The 21,116-nt window shown below is 38.4% G+C and overlaps 2 protein-coding genes across 2 annotated transcripts; one reads left to right on the top strand and one right to left on the bottom strand.

Annotated features, from left to right (window-relative positions):
• The first annotated feature begins 8,376 nt into the window (after window positions 1-8,376).
• On the top strand, window positions 8,377-9,405 carry LOC103959498. The gene has a single exon (XM_009371851.3). It carries the CDS (start codon window positions 8,449-8,451, stop codon window positions 9,139-9,141), a length of 693 nt encoding a protein of 230 aa, XP_009370126.2. The 5' UTR covers window positions 8,377-8,448; the 3' UTR covers window positions 9,142-9,405.
• A 4,140-nt stretch (window positions 9,406-13,545) lies between these two features.
• Window positions 13,546-17,843, bottom strand: LOC103939197 (methylthioribose kinase). Its single transcript, XM_009349256.3, has 6 exons — window positions 17,512-17,843; window positions 16,808-17,117; window positions 16,148-16,322; window positions 15,851-16,052; window positions 14,321-14,532; window positions 13,546-13,866 (listed from the first exon to the last, which is right to left on the bottom strand). The coding sequence occupies exons 1-6, from the start codon at window positions 17,695-17,697 to the stop codon at window positions 13,698-13,700; spliced, it is 1,254 nt and encodes a 417-aa protein (XP_009347531.1). The 5' UTR covers window positions 17,698-17,843; the 3' UTR covers window positions 13,546-13,697.
• Between the last annotated feature and the right edge of the window lie 3,273 nt (window positions 17,844-21,116).

Genomic DNA, 21,116 nt, shown 5'->3' with positions numbered 1-21,116 from the left:
AATCACCGAGAAATCTTTAACAAATCTCCGATAATACCCCGCCAAGCCAAGGAACTTCTCACCTCGGTGACGGTTCGCGGTTGCTCCCAATTCTCCACCGCCGCAACCTTCTGAGGGTCAACCAGAATACCCTGAGCAGAAATAACATGCCCCAGAAACGCTACTTGATTTAGCCAAAACTGGCACTTGCTAAACTTAACATATAATTGATGTTCCCTCAACCTTTTCAATACCAAGGTAAGATGTCGAACATGCTCCGCCTTCGACTTAGAATACACCAGAATATCATCGATAAAAACAATCACGAACCTATCCAAGTAAGGCTGGAAAACCCGGTTCATTAAATCCATAAAAGCTGCCGGTGCATTCGTCAACCCAAACGGCATAACCAGAAACTCGTAATGACCATAACGAGTCCTGAACGCCGTCTTAGGAACGTCATCCCTATTAATCTTCAGCTGATAATACCCAGACCTCAAGTCAATCTTAGAGAACACACAAGCACCTCTAAGCTGATCGAATAAATCGTCGATACGAGGCAACGGATAACGGTTTTTAATCGTCACCCGGTTCAATTGCCTGTAATCGATACACAGCCTCAAAGTTCCGTCTTTCTTCCTCACAAACAATACTGGAGCGCCCCAAGGCGAGGTACTAGGCTGAATAAAACCCTTATCCACTAATTCCTGCAGCTGCACCTTTAATTCCCTTAATTCCGCAGGTGCCATACGATAAGGAGTCAAAGAAATAGGATTAGTACCTGGAAGCAACTCGATAGTGAACTCCAAATCTCGATCTGGTGGTAACCCAGGCAAATCCTCGGGGAAAACATCTGGAAAGTGTCGGACGACCCTCACGTCCTCAACACCACAAGGAGGAGCCTCATCCAACACCACATGGGCTAAATACCCCTGACAACCCTTAGTCAACAACTTTTTCGCTCGTAGCGCCGAAATAACACCATGTCTCACCCCACTCTGCTCACCAACAAAGGTAACCACGGGTAGTCCAGGACGACAAAATGTAACTATCTTCCCGTAACAATCAATATTGGCACGATTGGGGTGCAACCAATCCGCGCCCAAAATCACATCGAAATCAACAATATCTAACGGGATAAGATCAGCGGGCATAACCACGCCCTCAACTATCACTGGACAACCTGGGTACACACAATTCACAATACATCTCTCCCCTCTAGGCATAGCGAACTCTAAATCATACCCTAGAGGTGTGGGGCGAGGTTGCGTCACTTGAGCAAATGTATGAGAAATCACAGAATGTGTAGCTCCACAATCAATTAAAACTCTAGCAAAATAACCAAGAATATTTAACGTACCCATAATCAGATCCGGGTTATTCTGAGCATCTTGCAGAGAAATGTTGTGTATACGCCCCTGGCCCTGCTGCCGTCCGCCACGACCTCTGCTCGCCTGAGCACCACGACTCTGCGTACCACGCCCCTGACTGGGCTGACCGGTCTGTCTCGAAGACCCTGCACTACTGGTAGCAATCTCTCCTGTCTGAATCTGTCCTCCCTGATACCATTGAGAACTGCCGGCTGGAGCAGGAGGATACAGCATATAGCCGCCCGAATACTGAGGGTAACCACCCTGGGAGTAGGGGTCCTGAGGATACTGATATTGTCCCGAGGCATAGGGAACAGCATCACCCTGGTAGTGGTAGGCACCACCCCGACCTGCCTGTCCGTAACCACTAGGACCTTGAATCTGCTGGATAGGGGCAGGTGGTGGCAGGAAAGTCTGCTGCGGTCTCTGCTGCTAACCCTGGGGACATTGCGCGGCTCGATGCCCTATCTGCCCGCAAGTGAAACAACCACTACTGCCCCGCCTACACTCGCCAGTGTGCCGATTATTACACCTTCGGCAAAGTGGGGCCCTACCTCGACCACCGTCCCCCTGTCTCTGGCCTCGAAAGCCACCAGTAAATCTACCTCCTCGTCCCTGACCTGTGGCGCTGAAACCACCACTAGAAGAACTAGAGCTGTTACCACCCCTCTTGAAGTTTTGAGTCTGACGAGGCCCGAGCGATGCCTGACCTTTACCTTTGTCGTCCTTCTTCTGATTACCACTCTTCTCATTCTCATCACTCTCACTCGTCATATTCTCAGAGTCCTCGACTCTCAACAAAACCTCGTAGAACTCCTGGTATGTATCACAATGAGTGGAGGTCGACATCGAACGCCACTTCTTCTTAGTGCCGATGCGAAAACGGCGAAGCATCTCCGCTGGGTTACTAGCAATCTCAGGGTGGTAGCGAGACAAGTCGGTAAACTTCCGATAATACTCATTCGCAAACATCTTCCGCTGTTTCAATTCAGTGAATTCCTGTTTCTTGCGATCAATATACTCTGGGGGCACGAATCTCCTCTTAAATAGCCTAATGAAAACATTCCAGTCCGTCTTCTCGGCTGGAGTCAAACTACGAAGCTCCTGCTCCCACCAGGATGCAGACTCCGTACCCAGGAACCATGAAGTAGTCTCGACCCATCTCTCCACAGGGAGATTCCCCTGGTTGTTCAACACTCGGAAAGTCTTCTCAATATGCTCCAACCAACGCTCCGCGGCCTCGTGCCCCTCGTGACCGTGGAATTTATCCAATTTCAGGTTGTACATAGTTTCCAGAGGAGTCCTCTGGGGAGGGCGGATAGCTGCCTGGATAGCAGTAGCAATAGCTTCCCCCAGCTGAGTGATATCGGGGAAACTAGACTCATCTGAACGGCGTGGTTCCCGACGAGGCGGCATAATTCTGACAGAAGGCACCAAAACCATTAGAATACTCACAAAAGACACAGGACTGCCAAACCTAAGCTCTGATACCAAACTGACACACCCCGACCGAGATCAGGGCATGCTGGCCGTCACGTGGAAGTGACGTAGCCATGTGCACAGTGCGGAAGCTAAAACAGTAAAATAAAAGTGCGAATAATTTAAAAACTAGCAATTATAGAGTGATAGAATATGTGCTAGCGCAAATACGACACTGAATTCAGAGCCTAAGGCCTACAGCAGTTCAAAAGAAACAATACAACAAAAGTACACCCGAAGGTGACCCTACGTAGGTGAGTATCTGTCAGAATGCTGGGACGTCCTCCGAGAAAACCACCGGACCCGCTAGGCTACTAGAACCTGGAGGGGCACAAAAACAAAAGCGTGAGTGGGCAAAACAAATCTCTTAGAAAACCATTTCATAAAACATAATATAACCCCTCGCCGTAAAACCTGTATACTTCCCAGAAAATAAACATATAAACGTAGGTATAAATATGCCAAGTATACTCAAGGGTATGCCAACATGCTCAAGGCCTCATAATAACATGCAAGTGCTTAGGTATGTATGTCACATCAATATTATAATAATCTGGCAGCCGGAGTCCCCTAAGTGACCTGTACGGCTGAATCTAGAGCTCAAATGACAACTCAATCACTAAACCTGCCCACGAGTCGGAACCACCTATAGTGGTCTGTACGACAAGCCTGGGTGCAATACATATAAACGCTCTAGTGCTACGATCACGTGAAGGCTGTGCGAATAATCGCGGGTCACCTACGAGTCGGAACCACCTATAGTGGTCTGTACGACAGGACTGTGCACCTAACTTGGATTCAAGCTGAGCGTGTGGTGCGGGAGGTGAACGACACGTGAAGGACTATGCCCTACTCTGGCGGGAGCACTAACACCGGGGGTGCAGGTTATGAGCTCTCTAAGCACCTCTAATCGCTATTTAATGCAAATGATAAACCATGCTCACCTGGCACTTACCTGGGCCGCCACAGCACCAACATACATGTAAATGACGTAAGAATAAATATATAAACCAACTCATATGCCACTAATCATGTATAATCATCAATCATATAAAATTAATAGCGTAAAACGAGGCATTTATACTAATTTCTGGGAAATAACATGTATATAGGTATATACGGAAAACAAAAGCCCACTCACTGGTATGTAGAAGGGTCGTAGCCCCTCTGCCTCGAATGTGCACGCTCGTCTTCGGGATACGTGTCACCTATATGCGAATTAACTATAAAAACGTTAACTTTAAAGCACATAACCGTCCGTTCAAAATAACTTCTCATAAATTGCTCAAAATGGACAAATGAATATACCAACGTGATCTACACAACCTCACGATCACAACCATATTTTTAAAATAATTTTTGGACACGTCACGCACCCCCACGCGCCAGCACAGACACGGGTCCACGCGCCCCCACGCGCGGCCACGTGACCTGCACGCTGACGGCGGCAAGTGACGCCGTCAGGAATATTCCCTGGAATATTCCGTTAACCTTGACTGACGCCGTTACTGTCCGTTAGGAATATTCCGTCAAACCCTAACGGAATATTCCCCTGTCTTCTCCGGCGAGCCACCGCCGCCGGCGCCGCCACCGTCGCCGGAAAACTGCAAAATTTTCCAACTTTGTTTTCTCACTCGTTTTTCAACCATTTTTCACGTTCTTTATACCAAAATGAAGCTTAAGACTAATAGATTCACGTTAGACTAGTTTTAAGGCCTAAAAATCAAAGAATCTCACCTGCAACAACGATCCAAGTTCGGCCAACTTTGAACCAAGCTTTCCCGACGTCCAAATTCACCCAACGAAGCACTCCCAAGCTCCTGGGAACCTCACTAACACATCTACAAGCTTAAAATGTCCAAAAACCTACTAGATTAGGTTTGCATGAATAGTGACCCAAAACGGACCTTGTGAAATCGACTTGAAAACGTCGAGATTCTTACCTGAAAATGGCACCACTAGACTCCTCTCAGCTCCACGAGTTCAATGGTTGTCTTGGATCCCTCGATCTGTGACGTTTTAGGGTGTGTGTGTGTGTGTCCGTACGTTTACAGAAGGAAGAAGGAGAAATGGAGCTCGGGGGAAAGAGAGAGAGGAAAGTCAGAGGGAGAGGGAGAGAAAGCAAGTGTGAATGTGTGTGTGTGACCCCCACACATGTCCACACCACACTAAACACCAAAAACATAATAGAACAAACTAGGGGTAAAATGGTCATTTCACACGTACGGTTCGATAGTTTCGGGACGGGATGTCACATCCACACCGCCCGAAATAACGCTAAACGTAAATGTGACGAACTAGGGGCAAAACTGTCATTTCATACTTGCGTTTCTATATTCTCGGGACGGGATGTCACACCCTTGTCGCGCAAAGCTCAAGCAACAACAGGCGAGTGGTTCGTATTCCCCGGAATTGGAGGTTTAGGGTGAGATGCATGCCAATTATGGCAACCAAATCGGGGACGACATTTATGTAAGTATTCCGTTCTACATTTTATATTTAAACTTCATTACAATTAAAAAAAAAAAAGGATTAAATTATATATGATCAATAATCTTAAATGATTTCTCTTGTTTTTTTTTTTTTTAAGACTTCTACAACACATAAGAAGGACGAGTACCTCGCCAACCTCTCTAAGCAGCAACCGAACGTGCCTATGGAGGAGATGACACCTAATCTAAAGGTGTCTCTACAGTTGCTGACGGACGAGGTTAAGCGACTAAAAGACAAGAAACTACGTTGCTTATGAGCGGGTCAATTCGAGACTCGGAGGTGTCTTCTTTTTTAGCGAACTTGCATCCTTCGATTGAGACGTCTTCCAAACCTTAGTAGGTGCTAGCATGCCAAAGAAAAGAAGTTGAGCGCCAAAGAGAAGAAGCAGCGCTCCTAAGAGAAGAAGTTGCTTGCGAGCGAGAAGCTGCTACGTGCGACAAAGAGCAGTACGCATGTACATTGCTGGGATATCCCAAGCAAGTCAGCTTCTAGCATTCGCATTCCTGAGCCCTCCAGCGAACTTCAAGCACCATTCCCTCAACCACCGAGCACCCACCCTAGTAGTTTAGGTTAATTAGTTTAGTTTGTTTTACAAAATTGTATGAACAATTTTATTTTGAACGCAATTAAATAAATTTTAGCTTTTTAAATTAATATATTTAGAATTAAATAAATTATTTACTATAAATGTTGCTTTAAAACCGAATTTAAAAAAAAAATTAAAAAGGTTTGCTCGACGAATATATTTGTCAAGCAAACTTTTGTTTTAATTTTTTTGTTTAAATTTAAACAGCACGACAAAGATACCGTCTAGTCAAGTTTTTAATAATATTAAATTTGGTACGGGGCGATAAAATCATGTCGTCCGTCAAGATACTTTCGTTGGATAAATACAGTCAACACACTTTTACTCGACATAAAAGTCGTTGGGTAAACTTAGTTTCACCCGACGAATTTCTATTTTCGTCGGATAAGACTTCGAGCGACAGGTTTTGTGCAACCATCCTTTTCCAACAAGCTTCCATCGTCTAAGGTTTTGGGCGACGGAATCCACTTTTATCCGACAAATGTTTTCTGTCTAGCAAGGTGTTTTTTTGGTGGTGCTTACACATTTTCGTGTCTTTTTGTTGTTGGTTTTCATATTTGTTTTTGTATCAGGCTTTTGTTTTCTTGTTTTCATAGTGTTCTTCAAATGTAAAGTAATCATAGTAAAATATAAAATAAAATGGTTAGGGCAATTTTCCAACCTAGATATAAAATATATGGCGGGAACAAGGAAAAGGGGTGGTTGATTCTATGACCATGTCTATCTATAACCAGCTGGGTTTCAAGACGGCAAAAAAGGCCGAGTCCAAGTCAAGGTCAATGGTACATAGCAAGCTCCCTTACTATGAGTTGAGATCTTTTCAAGATCTCATTGTTCAGAATCCAAGGATCAAGAAATATGAACCACTTAAATTGAATTACACGATCTTCGTTAACTCATTCCATTTGCCGATCTCACCGTCTGAATTTTTTGGTCCTCAAACTCCGTGCAGTGAGATATAGAAAGGATTTCAAATCTCTTATTATAAGGTATCGTCCTACATATTAAAGCCTCTCCGCAATTCAAGATACGAGAAATAGACATTTCGGATAACATATATATTATGAGCATGTAAAGGCTACATGTTTCACCATGTGATGAAGAAAGTTTATTTTATTGTTGATGCGTTTGGAAGTTTAACTAGGGCTCACTCTCACGAGAAGTTTGAAATCGTTCTCTACCTTGTTTTAGTGCTTTTTGGTGTGGCAGCTGCTAGTTACTCTAGGAAGTTGGGGCAGTTATTTTTTTGCCGAAATCAAAAACCAAATCGAAAGTATTGTTCGGTTCGGTTCGATCTAATTTTTTCTCAATTTCAGTTTGGTTCAGTTCAATTTGGTCTAACTTCACACAACATGTATGATGTCTAGCGTCACACAACATTGCAGCTTAGCAAATAAGAGAAACTTGCATTACTAGCAATGAACTTAAGTTGGCTAATAATAATTCACATCGTTTCACAATGCTTAAAGGCAAATAAGAGGAACTTAAAGGCATAACAGCTTATGTTTTTTTTAAGTCAGTAACTTATAAATGTAATAATTCACAATGATTCCTCAAGCCAAATCTACCCCAACTCTATTTCAAATTTTGAATCCCAAATCCCACAATATGCAACCTGACTGCATAGACAGTAATATATTTTAAGTGTATGTAGCTCAGATAAAAATCTGGAAGAAGAGTTCAGGGTGTATCATTGTCCATCATAGTTAAAACAAATAGAAGAATCAAACACAACCCAGAACTAGTTTCCGTTTGGCAAACAACAAAAACAAAAAGACACAATAACCTAATCACACGTCAAAACAAACGAAGTAAACGGAAGATCCACCCAAATATCAAGAAAGGAGATTCAGCGACTCAGCAGACCACCCAAACGTGCCTTCAATCTCTAATCCTCCACAACCAATAATTTAGCATTGGCTTAATTCGAATTTGAAAGATACCTGCCAAGGATAAAGTTTTGAAATTCCTTTCTTTCTGTGAAAGCCAAGTGCATACAAGCCAAGGGTACAGGGGTTAGTAAAATTGCAAGAGGATGCCGATTTAAATCTTTGGTTTGGTTCAATTCGCTTCGGTTTCTAAATTATCAAAACCGAACTAACCAATTTCATTTCGTTTCGGTTCGATTTTTTTCGGTTTTTTAGATCCACCCTTACTAGGAAGCTATTTGGTGGTGATAGGTAAGATCATGTTTTTAGATCATATTTTTGTAGACTATATGATGTTGCAATTAATGATTAACTACCTCTTTTAATCATTTAAATAAGTAATTCAATTATCAACTGTCACATCATGTTGTCTACAAAATATAATTTAAGTATATAATCTCTCTAGCATCTAGAAAGAAATTTTGAACGACAGAAAATGAGAAAACTCAAAAGTTCATTAATATCTTTTAAAATAAATTTAAAAAGTTGACGTTGAATATAGTGGTACACATAGCTCTCTATATAAACCATCCAAAGAATGGCAAATTTGCACAGAACCCAGAAGTAAAAAAACCAAAGGCACTAGCTTAACTTAATTCACTAGTCACAAACCATGGTTCAATTTCACCATATTTGTTTCCTCTCCTTGCTCGTAACACTAGCAGCAGGCTTCCTTCCTGGCACCCATGCAGTCGACTACATCGTCACAAATACCGCCAGAGGAACCCCCGGCGGAATCCGCTTCAACAATGAAATCGGAGCAGAGTACAGCAGGCAAACCCTAATAGCCGCCACCAACTTCATATGGAGCTTGTTCCAGCAAAAAACAACCGACGACAGAAAGAGTGTCTCCAAGGTCACCCTAATCGTTGAAAACATCACCGGGGTCGCGTACACCATCAACAACGAGATCCACGTCAGCGCCAGCTACATAGCTGGTTACTCCGGCGATGTGAAGAGTGAGATCACCGGTGTGCTTTACCATGAGTCAACGCACGTCTGGCAATGGAATGGGAACCCTCGAGCCCCGGGGGGGCTGATTGAGGGTATAGCTGATTACGTGAGGTTGAAGGCCGGGTACGCGCCAAGTCACTGGGTTAAGCCCGGGCAGGGGGATAGATGGGACCAGGGGTACGATGTCACTGCTAGGTTTCTGGACTATTTGAATAGTCTGAAAAATGGGTTTGTTGCTGAAATGAATAAGAAACTGAGGAGTGGTTATAGTGCTGATTATTTTGTTGATTTGCTGGGGAAGAACGTTGATCAGCTTTGGAGAGAGTACAAGGCCAAGTATGCAGGAAACTAAATTGTAGTGCTTCTGTAGCCAATAATTTAGAGGGAATTTTTGCTCACCACCATTTAGTATGGTGTATGAATTTTGAGGTTTGTGACTATCCACTACACGAATCTCGAAATTTAAACTCATCTAACTGTGATAAATAGGGTGGTGTGCATACACCACATTAAATGGTAGTGAGTAAAAATACTCCCAATAGTTTAAGGAAAGAGATCCTCTCTAGATCTATACATCGGCAGCCCAGGGATCAAATGATCTTGGCTTTTAAACTTTTATCCTCCTGTCAAAAACTATTGTAACTTTCAAAAGTTTTCACTAACTTTTCTGTTTTTGGCCATAAGATCAAATTTTAAGGGTCAGAATCATTTGATCCCTGGACTCTAGAGATATAGATGAGAAGAGAATCTATTCCCATAATTTAAAGTTGTCATGCAAGGCAAGGACTGATTTAAGTAAATAAAATGTTGTATTAATCTATTGATCATAAATAAATGGTTCCAATGCATTTGTACGATAGTATTATTTGTATATGTTATCAGACTGTCAATTTGTGTTCTACATTACTATTAAATTAAATAAAATTTTTTATATAATCAATAGTTTATAGTCAGACAACACATCGAGCCAAAAATTTTAATAAAGAAAACATAATATTCTATGATATGACACTTATTTGAAGTCTTTTTTTACAAGAAAAAAGATTTCATTAAATAGAAAAAGCTTCTAGTACAACCGATTCCCAAACAATCAAATCTAAAAGCATGGTCGAAGCAGGAAGGCAATAATCCCAAAAATATGGATTCGTCACTGATAAGCCCACATGAGCTAATTTGTCCGCGACAAAATTTGCCTTCCTAAATATGATGTCATCTAATGCACTGAAATCCCGACGCTAGCCACTTAATGTCCTCAATGATCGGTATAAGATGTCATGGGGGGTTCCACTCCCCCTACACCACCTAAATGATGAGCTTGGAATCCCTCTCCACCACAAGCTTTCTCAAACCTTTGTGCCTGGCAAAAGAAAGGCCCTCCTTTAAAGCAATGGCTTTCGCGAGCAAGATGGTGGCCCCATCGAGATTGAAAGCACCAGCTCCAATAGGTTGTCCAGCCTTGTTCCATAAAGCAAACCCAACAGCTGCTTTATTTAAACAAACCTAGCCATCAAAATTTAACTTCACAAAACCTTGGGGCGGAGGCTTCCAACGAATGTTTGTTTGATTACATAGGTTGCTTTTGTTAGTCCTTTTACGATTGGCCTCAAAATAATATAAACCCACTCTAGCGGCAATGGCAATACTTCTAGCAGGATGAGGACTTATACTTCTGAAAACTTTATTATTCCTATCATTCCAAATTTGCCAACAATTCAGAAGAGCCTTACTAAGTTCAATCAGACCACTGCATTCATCATTGTTAATTAATTCTAACAAATCTAAAAAATCATTTGTATGTCCAACATTACTCCATCGTGTATTTAACGCAGATCGTTTCTAGACTTCTTTTGCAAAATCACAATTCCGAAAAAGATGATTCTGTGTTTCTTCCTCCTTGCCACATAACGGGCAAATCTTTGTTAGTATTTTGAATGTATTTACTCAATCTTACCTTAGTATGCAATTTTCCTTGAATAAGCAACCATGCAAAAAAATTTACCTTAGGGGGAATGATTAACCTCCACATCCTCTTAAGAAGCTTTTGTCTTCACTTCGTGGCTTTGATTACTAAGAATCCAAGTAGCTAATTTAATTGAGAACTCACCAGTTGATGAATGATCCCAAATGAAGTAATCTTCCTTATTCTGCAAGGGAATAGTTACCAAATAGATTTTTTTTTTCACAACATCTGAATCTAATACTTGAGAAAGCCGAACTTTGTCCCAGTTCTCATTATCAATAAAGTCACAAACTTTAGCTTCCCAATTAATATTCTGACGCTGATTAACTGGAATAAGGTGGGCAGGCGGATAAGGAAAAACACAACGATGGGTCCAAAAAAGGATGTCCTTACCATTACCCCACCAATCTTATTCCCATGTGGATAACATGTTTACTATTTAAAATTCTTTTCCAAGCTATATAATAGTTTTGTCTAACCTTACAACTTAAAAAATAATTATTCCTTAAGTATTTCCTTCTAACCACTTGCGCCCACCAATTGTTCTCATTTTTTAGAACTTTCCAACCTAACTTAGCTAGACAAACATTATTGAAATGATCCACTCTTTTAATTCCTAACCCCCCCCCCCCTCTCTTGGTCTGTAGCCATGCAAACTTTATCCCAAGCTAAAGGATAAAGTTTCCTATCTCTTCCCCAAAAGAAATCCCTACATTCCTTGTTTAAATTCTTTGTTACACGAGGGGGATACTTAAAGTAAGACATCATATGGTTAGGCATACCAGTTAGATTAGACTAAATAAAAGTTAATCTACCTGCTTTAGAAAGAGTATTCATCTTCCACCCAGCTAACTTTTGTTTCACTCTTCTTAATAATTCTTGTTCATTAATTGGATCTTTCCATAACACAATGCTATGAATACCCAGGTATTTACCAATTGTTCTTTTGTGTTGTATATGTAGGACATTGACACTTATCTGGGTTTTAGCTAATTTAGGGGTTTTTAGTAGCTCTAATTGATCCTCCAGTTAACCACAAGGCTTGAGGAATTTGTGATGCTAATCTATCTATCTATATATATAAAGTAAGAGCAACAAAATGGTTACTTTAGCACCAGGGCAAAATATCAATCTACTGCAATTGGAAAGGTTTCCAACTTTCCACAAACTGATGGTTAAATTCCAATCAAGTTGCAATATACACTTGCCGTTGGAGAAGGCTTTTTAACCAAAATGGTCCCTGAGATTTGCATAACTCCTCACTTTGGTCCTTGAGGTTTGAAATCGATAGAATTAGTCCATGAGCTTGTCCACAATAAAACATTGGTTATTCCATGAAAAATCTCCATAAAATAAGGATAAAATGACCAAAAAAAAACCCTAAATTTTTGTCAAATAATTTTAACCTATTGTTTATTAAAATGAGGGCAATTTTGTCATTTTGATCCTTACTTAACATAATTTTTCACCGAATAACCAAAATGATTGATAATGGATAATCTCAAAGACCACTTCTATTGATTTCAAATCTCATGAACTATAGTAAGAAGTTAGGCAAATCTCAAGAACCATTTTGGCCAAAAAGTCATTGGAGAATAGGTTTTTTCCATTAAAGTTCTAGTAACAGAACGATATTACTAAGATGATGTGGAACTTTTTGTACCTCCTTTTCTTTCACAAGAAAAAAATAACCAAAATGATAAACGATTTCTACATACTTCTTTTCACTTTTTACATATAGTATTTATCAATAATAGCCAAAATTTAACACCTAATTTCATAAATGTCATTTTTTATAAAATATTTCAAATATAGCAGAAAAACCACTTAAAAAGACCTAAATACCCTCAAAATTAAAACCAAATAAATATAAGAAAAACCTATTAGAAGTTCAATCGTTCCAAAGAAATCCAAAACTAAAATTGAATGCCAACATGATCAGAATTGGACGATTTGAGATCAACAATTTAGAGCTTACAAATAGGTGTTGTAGATTAGTTAGATTGGCAGGGAAGAAAGAATAAAATTGGGATGATCCTCTTGGGAATTAGATTGGAATTTGATTCCAATGAGTTAGAAGCCTCAACCAATATCATGTCTGCTAAATTGATTGAATAAAACATACGCTTTTAGGACGATCTAGTATCAACGGTAACGATTGAGTTTTAGACATGAGTGACAAAATTTCAAGTCCGTACTCCTTTAGTTGATTGTTGAACAACACCCGCAATTGCTCTACAATGTTTATCAAATCCCTTTGTGGCCTCGCACTTTGAACATAGATGTAGACGAGATCTATTCAAGGGTTTTGGCTTTTCTATGTAATTAGGTTTTGGATTTTTAGGACATTTAGGTCTATTCACATGAATTTTCTGATACATTTGAAAACTTTTATAAAAAATGACACTTATGAAATTAAGTGTTAAATTTTAACTATTAACGATAAAAACTCTAATTTTTTCAAGTCGTTTGATTTAAATAAAGGAGAATTAAGGGTCAGAATTATGAAAATATGGGCAAAATAAATTGTAGAACTATGATGGATTATCGCAAGGACAGCAATACAGACACTGGAACTTGGCCAAAAACTTTTCAAAACTTCTTTCATAAAACGATTTTATTGTCACTGTAGCATTCCGATTCCACTGTGCCGTGTGATGTCACGGTAGTAAATCCGCTTCGTGTAAGTATTCACAGGCGTGGAGTGGAGTATTTTTACGCATACCCCACTTCAATACAGTGAAATTACATATAGCTTGGAAAACAGAGCATAGAAGTGATATATACGACATAAAAGAAGCCAAAAAAAGCCATGTTTTTATTAGGTATGTTCATGGCCCTACGAAATCGAATTACAAGCAGCCACACCAAATTATCACAGAAATCACTGTTTCAAATTATCAAACGTACTGCCAATTTGTCGTAGAACCGTCTCAGAAGTCGTTACGTTACTGGTGTTGAAGAATTGCTGAAATAACTTCATTAATGTCCTGAAATCTTTTCCTCTCCTTGAGAAGTAGCTTTGCTAACTCAAGAGCTCGACGCTCGCAACCCGCACGCTTGCTGGCATCCGCTATTGACTCAAAATCTTCAACATGTGCAACTCCAACGATTCGCCTGTCAAAAACAAAAATAAAAGCATTATTATCGAAATTAATTCAACAGTTTCTTGATGCACGGTGTGTGTGTGTGTGTTTTTATGGTGTTTGTTCTTGTAGGCTATCATTCACAGTGGAATATTTATTTTAAGCACGGAGTTTTCTGGTCTAGAAGCTCTTCTCTCTTGGTTTTAAAATGACTACTGAGTTACTAAAACAAAAATCTCGTAGACGTAACAGGTAAGAAGTTAAAAGACCATGTAAGAATGGCACAAAACTACAAACAAGAAAGCAGTCTGTGCATATGGGCCATTCCAACGATTCGGAGAAGAGGATTCCAGTTAAGAATGAAAGTAAATGAACGATGCATGATCATGATTCTGAATAGATCTCATTATTAGTTTCCAATAAATTTCTTTTGTGCAAAAACATCAAATGCAAGAACCAAAGAAATATGCGGTCTGCCTTCTCACCTTATCATTTTTGCAGCACCAAATCCAAGAGTGTCATGAAGCAGATCTTCAATAAATTTCTTTTGTACAAGCTGTACAAGCTCAGGGTTGTTATAAATTGCAGGTAGATATGCATCGCCAGAATCTTTGTTCGCATCCCATAGTGCAAGGAATTTTCTGTCAAAAAGGTTCCAAGTGTTTTCAATTGTCCTCAAAATCCAAGCCTTGTATGCCTGCATCATAAAACAAATTTCATACAAGACCATCACACCACACCACAACTAAACACTAATAATAGCAAGTCGAACTGTAGAGTATGGCTAGGCTGGGCTATAGCCTAAATTTTGGAATTTGAGAAAGCAGCGTGTGGTTTTATAAGCCAAAGTTAGTCTAATTTTGAAATTAGCACAGCCTTCTTTGATAAAATTAGCCTACCTCGAACACAAAAGGAAAGATGGCCCACCCATATAAACTTTCCTAGCTCCACCCTTGGAACTATTACTCAATAACTCTCAGGTTTAACATGTTATAGAACAGGCCTTATACAGTCGGAAATTATGATGAAACTACATGAAGTTTTCTTTTAGTTGCACAAACACCCCTGCTGTTGGATCATCATAAGCCAGGCACAGGCATCGGTAGGAAACCATTTTTAAATACCAATATTAACAATAACTAAATCTAAACCATCTGGCAACCAAAACAGCATCCGGAATTCCAAATACTCAAAATGTATTTTAAAAAAAAAAAACACCACACGTTATATTCCAGAAACAGCAATGCTCTTTCTTCCATTGAAACTAAAGCAAATCTCAAATCCACCGTCGAATGTGAAGGACAAATTCTACATCTATTCGTTCTATTCAAATCTCAATCTTACAAATAAATTATAATCCAGCTTATATTTTGAAAACTGAATTGGAATCACATTCTTCTCTGATATTTACCTTTTCCTAAGAAGTTTCTAAAAAAACTCTTAAGAGAATCAAGCTTTTAACTTTACTAGTACTGACTGAAGAGGTGGCGTTCTCTAATTTTTAATCTGTTCTTCAACTTGAACACTCATAAGGTGACAACCGATTTCACTACAGAAACTGAGACGGCTTCTTACGCTGAAACATCTAGCAGATGTTGCCAACATTTCCAGTCCACAACCATCCAATGGATGGTTATCAAAATACAACATTTCCAGTCTCCACCGGATTACATTTCAAAAACGAAAATACAAATCACAAACATGAAGGTAATGAAATTATTTGAGAAATCTTGAAGATCAATTTAATGTGATAGGTAAGATGATTAGGAAGGTCTTGATAGGTGACACGGGAACAATAACAATATACATTTACAGAACTAAATGACTTAACAACAATTTAGATCATCACACTGAAATACAACATAACAAATTATATGCAAAAGACAAATAACACTGAAAAACAAAATAACGTCACAAGAACTGAAAAACTTGAAACCAGTTCATCAAGAAGAAAAGAATAGTAGAAAGCAACAAGTGAAAGGTAATGATTTAAGATAAAATGGACCAGGACATACTTTTCGATCATTCTGGTCATTAGCATGCCCATCTTGTGCATAGAAAGCCAAAATTAAGTTGCCCAGAAAAGCTCCGATATCAAAACCCATTGGTCCATAAAATGCAAACTCTGGATCTATAACTTGAGTTGAATCATGAGTCACCATTACAGAACCAGTGTGAAGATCTCCATGTACTAGGGCTTGTGCTCTCTCACAGAACCTACAGAAGAGGCAATTTGATCATTCAAATGACAATTAAAATGAAAACATGACATAGAGAGTACTACTGCTACAAAGATTCGATAGTTTCATTACAAGGATTTCAACTCAGCAACTTCAAGCTTCAAAGCATTATCCCCCCGCACAGCCTCAGCATCCGAATCAAGATAAGGAGAAGTCCATCGGTTATATTGAGATACTTTGTAAGGATCAGAAAAAACAACCTGCTCAGTGAGCCTGCATAACTCCACATTGCCACAAAATTCAGCAACTGCAGAAAGTGGGCATGAAGATGAGTTATGATAGATATACAAAAGCAGATTGTTCATGAGGCAAAACTGAAATGGAATTGAATCTGTACACTTTGAAATCAATTTTAGAATACTAAGGTTCAAGTCAAGTTCCTTTTCTCACGGCATGTGTTAAACTGAACAGAATTCAACAAGAGATTATCAATCTAAGACAATGATTCTATAAACTCAATGACTTTCCTAATTATTTTGGCAAACGTATGAGCGAACCAATTATGAACCACAACTGGAGAACATGGTGCATGATTATTCTCTTCTCTCGCAACCAAATCAAAGTATTGGCAGGATTCAAAACAATACCACTTTGGAATTAGACCAAAATGTTCAACCAATCAAGATCCAGGACAAAAACATCCTTTCTCATGCGACATAGGTGTATGACAAAAACGCACATGACAACTATGTGAAAGCAAACCAAAATCAACTAAAAGAAAACATTACATACCAGCTTTTTTGTGGTCTGTGGTATTGTGATACAGGAGGGATGTGAAGAACAGAGTCTTTGCAATATAGTCGGACATGTGGTCGGCCAGCAAGGGGTACTCAACTCCAGCAATCAACCCTTTTCTCAGTATGATATGCGGGGGCTCCAAATAGCGCATGCCGATCAAAGACATGGTCCGATCGAAATGATACACTTCAGGAACATGATCAGGACTCAAACTTCCATGCTCTTTAAGTGCCAATGCCTCAAAATATGCTCTTTCCTTTGTCATTGGCCATGACTCACCAATACAACGGATATATGGAAGAGCCTGCAAAACCAATCAACGTATTTCATCAGACGACATCCAAAGCTCACTAATTTTACATTTTCATCCAATCAAAGTAAAAATAAAAAAATAAAAAAATAAAAAATAAAATAAAAAAATTTTAAATAAAACATAGACCCCATTGGAGCTGAACCCACGAAAAATATTTTGGAGTTGAACCCAACAAAATTTGATCTAACACCACAAACCCATTAACATATTTCATCAAAAGCTCACTGATTTAATTTTACCCCTATCAAAGTCAAAATCTTAGAACACAAATTAAACACTTTGAAGTAGGACCCAACAAAATTTGATCAAATCCCACAAACCCATTAGTACAATTGGATCAAACACCAAGAACCAATTACTACCCAAATGGTTAAAAATTATTTACCTGCTTGATGACGAAAGAACCAGAAGAACCAACGACGATGAAGACGAAGTTGAGATTGCCATCGCCAACTTCTTTGATGGTTAAATTGTCGAACTTGTTGCCGAGCTTAGAAGCTAGAGAAGGCGTGGCCTTTATGTACTCTATGAGGACCTTCTCGTCCAGCGGTCGGAACTCGGAGAAGGCCATGGTGCAGCGGCAGCGGCGATGGAGCTGAGTGGAGTGTCTTTTTTGTAGGGTTTTAATAAAAAAGTGAGGGTGAAAAAGTTTGAAAAGCCGTCTGAATAATAACGTTGGAATTGGAGTGCTGATTTTTTTTTTTTTTTTGGTTTTTTTTTTTAAATAGGTAAAGTAACTAAAAATTAAACCTATTTCAAAAGTTAAAAATCATTAAAAATTGAGTTTATTTCAAAAAGTAGTTTATAAAATTGGATCTATTTTAAATTATTCTTTTTTTTTTTGGCAAACTAATTGGAGTTCAATTTTGCCCACTATCAAATGACGATGTTTATTTTAACTCTATTTATTAAATAATTTAAATTTTCAAATTTGTGTTTATTAATTATACAAATTTTGAAATTCAAATTATCTAAATAAAATTGTAAGCATACTATAGTGGATTGTGGTAAGCAAAATTGCTTATTTGGAATATGAATGGTTTGAGAGAATTTGTGGACTTTTATGCGCCGGAAATAGGAAAGGAAAGATGGAAATTGTGTATGGATTGGTGCAATGAATCTGGTCCGTTTGTGGGTTTTCTCATTGGTTGAATTGGGATGTGGCGTGAGTGGGACCGGATGCAATGAATCTGGTCCGTTTGTGGGTTTTCTCATTGGTTGAATTGGGATGTGGCGTGAGTGGGACCGGATTCTCCAAACTGAAACAGACTCTTTAAGTAAAGGAATCCTTATGTTTTATGAAAATAGAGATTAGTTGTAGGGTCTACACTACATTAAACTTTGACAATTTGAATTATTTATTTTTTAAGTTACATCTCATCTTGCAAAATATTAGCTAAATCGTAAATGTTCAAGACATCTAATTGAGTTTAAAGAAATTAACGAATACATTTTTATATGAAATAAAAATTTTATCTTGACAGATAAATAGACAAACGGTTTCGTATTGGATTGAATTTTTGCAAGGATGATATATAAATCGAGACTTATTAAATAAACGATTCGGATCGTTAAAGTTCAATGTGGAGTAGGCTTTACACCTAATCCCAATTTTTTGAAAAAAGAGGATCCCTTTGCATAAAGGGGCCCTAACAAAACCTTTGCCATAACCTCAGTTATAATATTATGGGAAGGCTTTTTAACCAAACCAGTTTCTGAGATTTGCATAACTTTTCATTTTGGTTTTTAAGATTTGAAATCAATATAAGTGTTCCCTGGGATTATTCACCATCAATCATTTTAGTCCTTGGGTGGAAAATTATGTTAAATAAGGATCAAAATGACAAAATTACCCTTAATTTAATAAACAACATGCCAAAATGATTGGACACAAATTGAGGATATTTTTGTCATTTTACCCTTTTTTTTATGGACAAACTCAGGGACCAATTTATTGATTTTAAATCTTATGGACCAAAGTGAGGAGTTATGCAAATCTCTTGAATTTTTTTTTGCTAAAAAGCCTAATAGGAATAGATCAAACACGTATAAAATGTGTAAAGTTTGACCCGTCCATAATTAAATTAACGAATTTGATACTTATTTGGGTAATCGGATCTGATTTTTAGATCCATATTCGATTAGCACCAAATTCGGATCAAATCAGAACCTTATCAAATTTAATTTAAAACCTAAAAAAGATTAAAATATCATTAGTAACTTCATTCTTTTACTATATGTTCCTTTTAATTAAAATTTTCGCGTTAAATAATAAAAAATAGGATATAAGTGTATTTTTTATTGCATAAAAACCTAAACCACCATTACACAAAAGTATAAAAAAAATATAAATAAATTAATAATATGTTATATTTAGTCAGATTGGATCAGCCTCGATCCATATTTGGATCCATTTATAAATGAATTATCGGATTCAGATCTATTCAGATAATCTGATTGGAAGTCACGATCGAAATACTATTAATTACACTGAATGCCAATTGGATTTTGAATTCGATCCTGGTCAAATTTGATCAATTCACAAATCTAGTTGGATGTCTTTCCCATTATTGAAATATGTAAGTTCCAATATCTCATTTTCTTCTACGAAAAGGGAGGGAGATGATCATTTGAACAATGTCTCAATCCCTTATTCTCACTTTCAAAAGGTCATTTCTCGTAATTTGATAATACGAACATAAATACTTTAATCTGAACACCTCCCTATTCATACTACGATGGCAATACTTGACTACATTAGTAAAAACAATAAAGATTCAGAGTTTTTTTTTTAAGCATATGTGAATCTCTCCAAAGAATCCTTACAAAGCAATTGGCTCATGATTTTGCTGTCAATTTGAACAAGAGGAGGAAAATAGCGGGGCAAGTTCAAAAAGTAGTGGGTAGAGTTAGCTCTCTCTTGGCTGTGACTTCCCTTTTATACCCACTCAAAGTTGACGTAATTTAAATTAGAGAACTTTAACGAAAAGCTCCATGTACTATTCACTTTAACGAAAAATTACATTTTTAAACTAAAAAGTCAATCTTATTACTATTCACTTTACCTTTTATTTTGTCCTTGTCGTTAAAACTCAAAGTTTTTAAGTCTTTTTCATTAGTTTTCCTTTTAAACTATACCATCTTCCCTTGCCTCCAATTATTAGTGGGCTAATTGCCCATTTTGTTTAAGTTGTCAAACAACCTAGACTTAATGGGCCTGATTGTCACATCCCGATCCGGGGCGGATCACTTCCCGGACCCGCTTCCACTACCGTAGCACGATATTGTCCGCTTTGGGCTTACCATTCCCTCACGGTTTTGTTTTTGGGAACTCACGAGCAACTTCCCAGAGGGTCACCCATCTTGGGAATGCTCTAGCCCTCTTCTCACTTAACTTCGGAGTTCCTACGGAACCCGAAGCCAGTGAGCTCCCAAAAGGTCTCGTGCTAGGTAGGGATGGGAATATACATTTAAGGATCACTTCCCTGGGCGATGTGGGATGTCACACTGATGGACCAAATTTCATTAGCCCTCGAAAAATCTAAAACTAAATTAAATCATATTACAAAATTAATCGTATGATTAATCAACAATTTAATTAATCTTGACTATGCTTATTTAAACTATTTAATTGATCTTATCCATCTCATTTATATTTCTTTATACTCATCTTAAGTGGTGTACGATCCATTAGATTCTAATTAGCAAGGCAGTGAGTTATTGTAACTCTTTCTAATCGATTGTGAATTGAAACTTATTTCAATTCTCCCTATGATGAAGATTAGTGGTTGCTAATCCTCAAAGATTTCAAAAACCATGAGTGACATCTAGCAGTATATCATGACTACCCAAGCTAAGTAGAAGTGGTTGAAGAACCTATTCAGTTACAACTACAATGCAATACAGTCATTCTCTAAGTCAATACTCTTGACCACATTGTTTTGTTGAAAGTTTATTTCATGTCTACTATCCAATGTGATACTTTTCTAT

The sequence above is a fragment of a genome, unplaced genomic scaffold (assembly GCF_019419815.1).
Source record: "Pyrus x bretschneideri cultivar Hongxiangsu unplaced genomic scaffold, Pyrus_bretschneideri_v1 Contig89, whole genome shotgun sequence".
In the NCBI taxonomy this organism is placed as follows: Eukaryota; Viridiplantae; Streptophyta; class Magnoliopsida; order Rosales; family Rosaceae; genus Pyrus; species Pyrus x bretschneideri.
The sequence above is the reverse complement of the archived record's forward strand: the minus strand, read 5'-3'. Positions and strand labels throughout refer to the sequence as shown.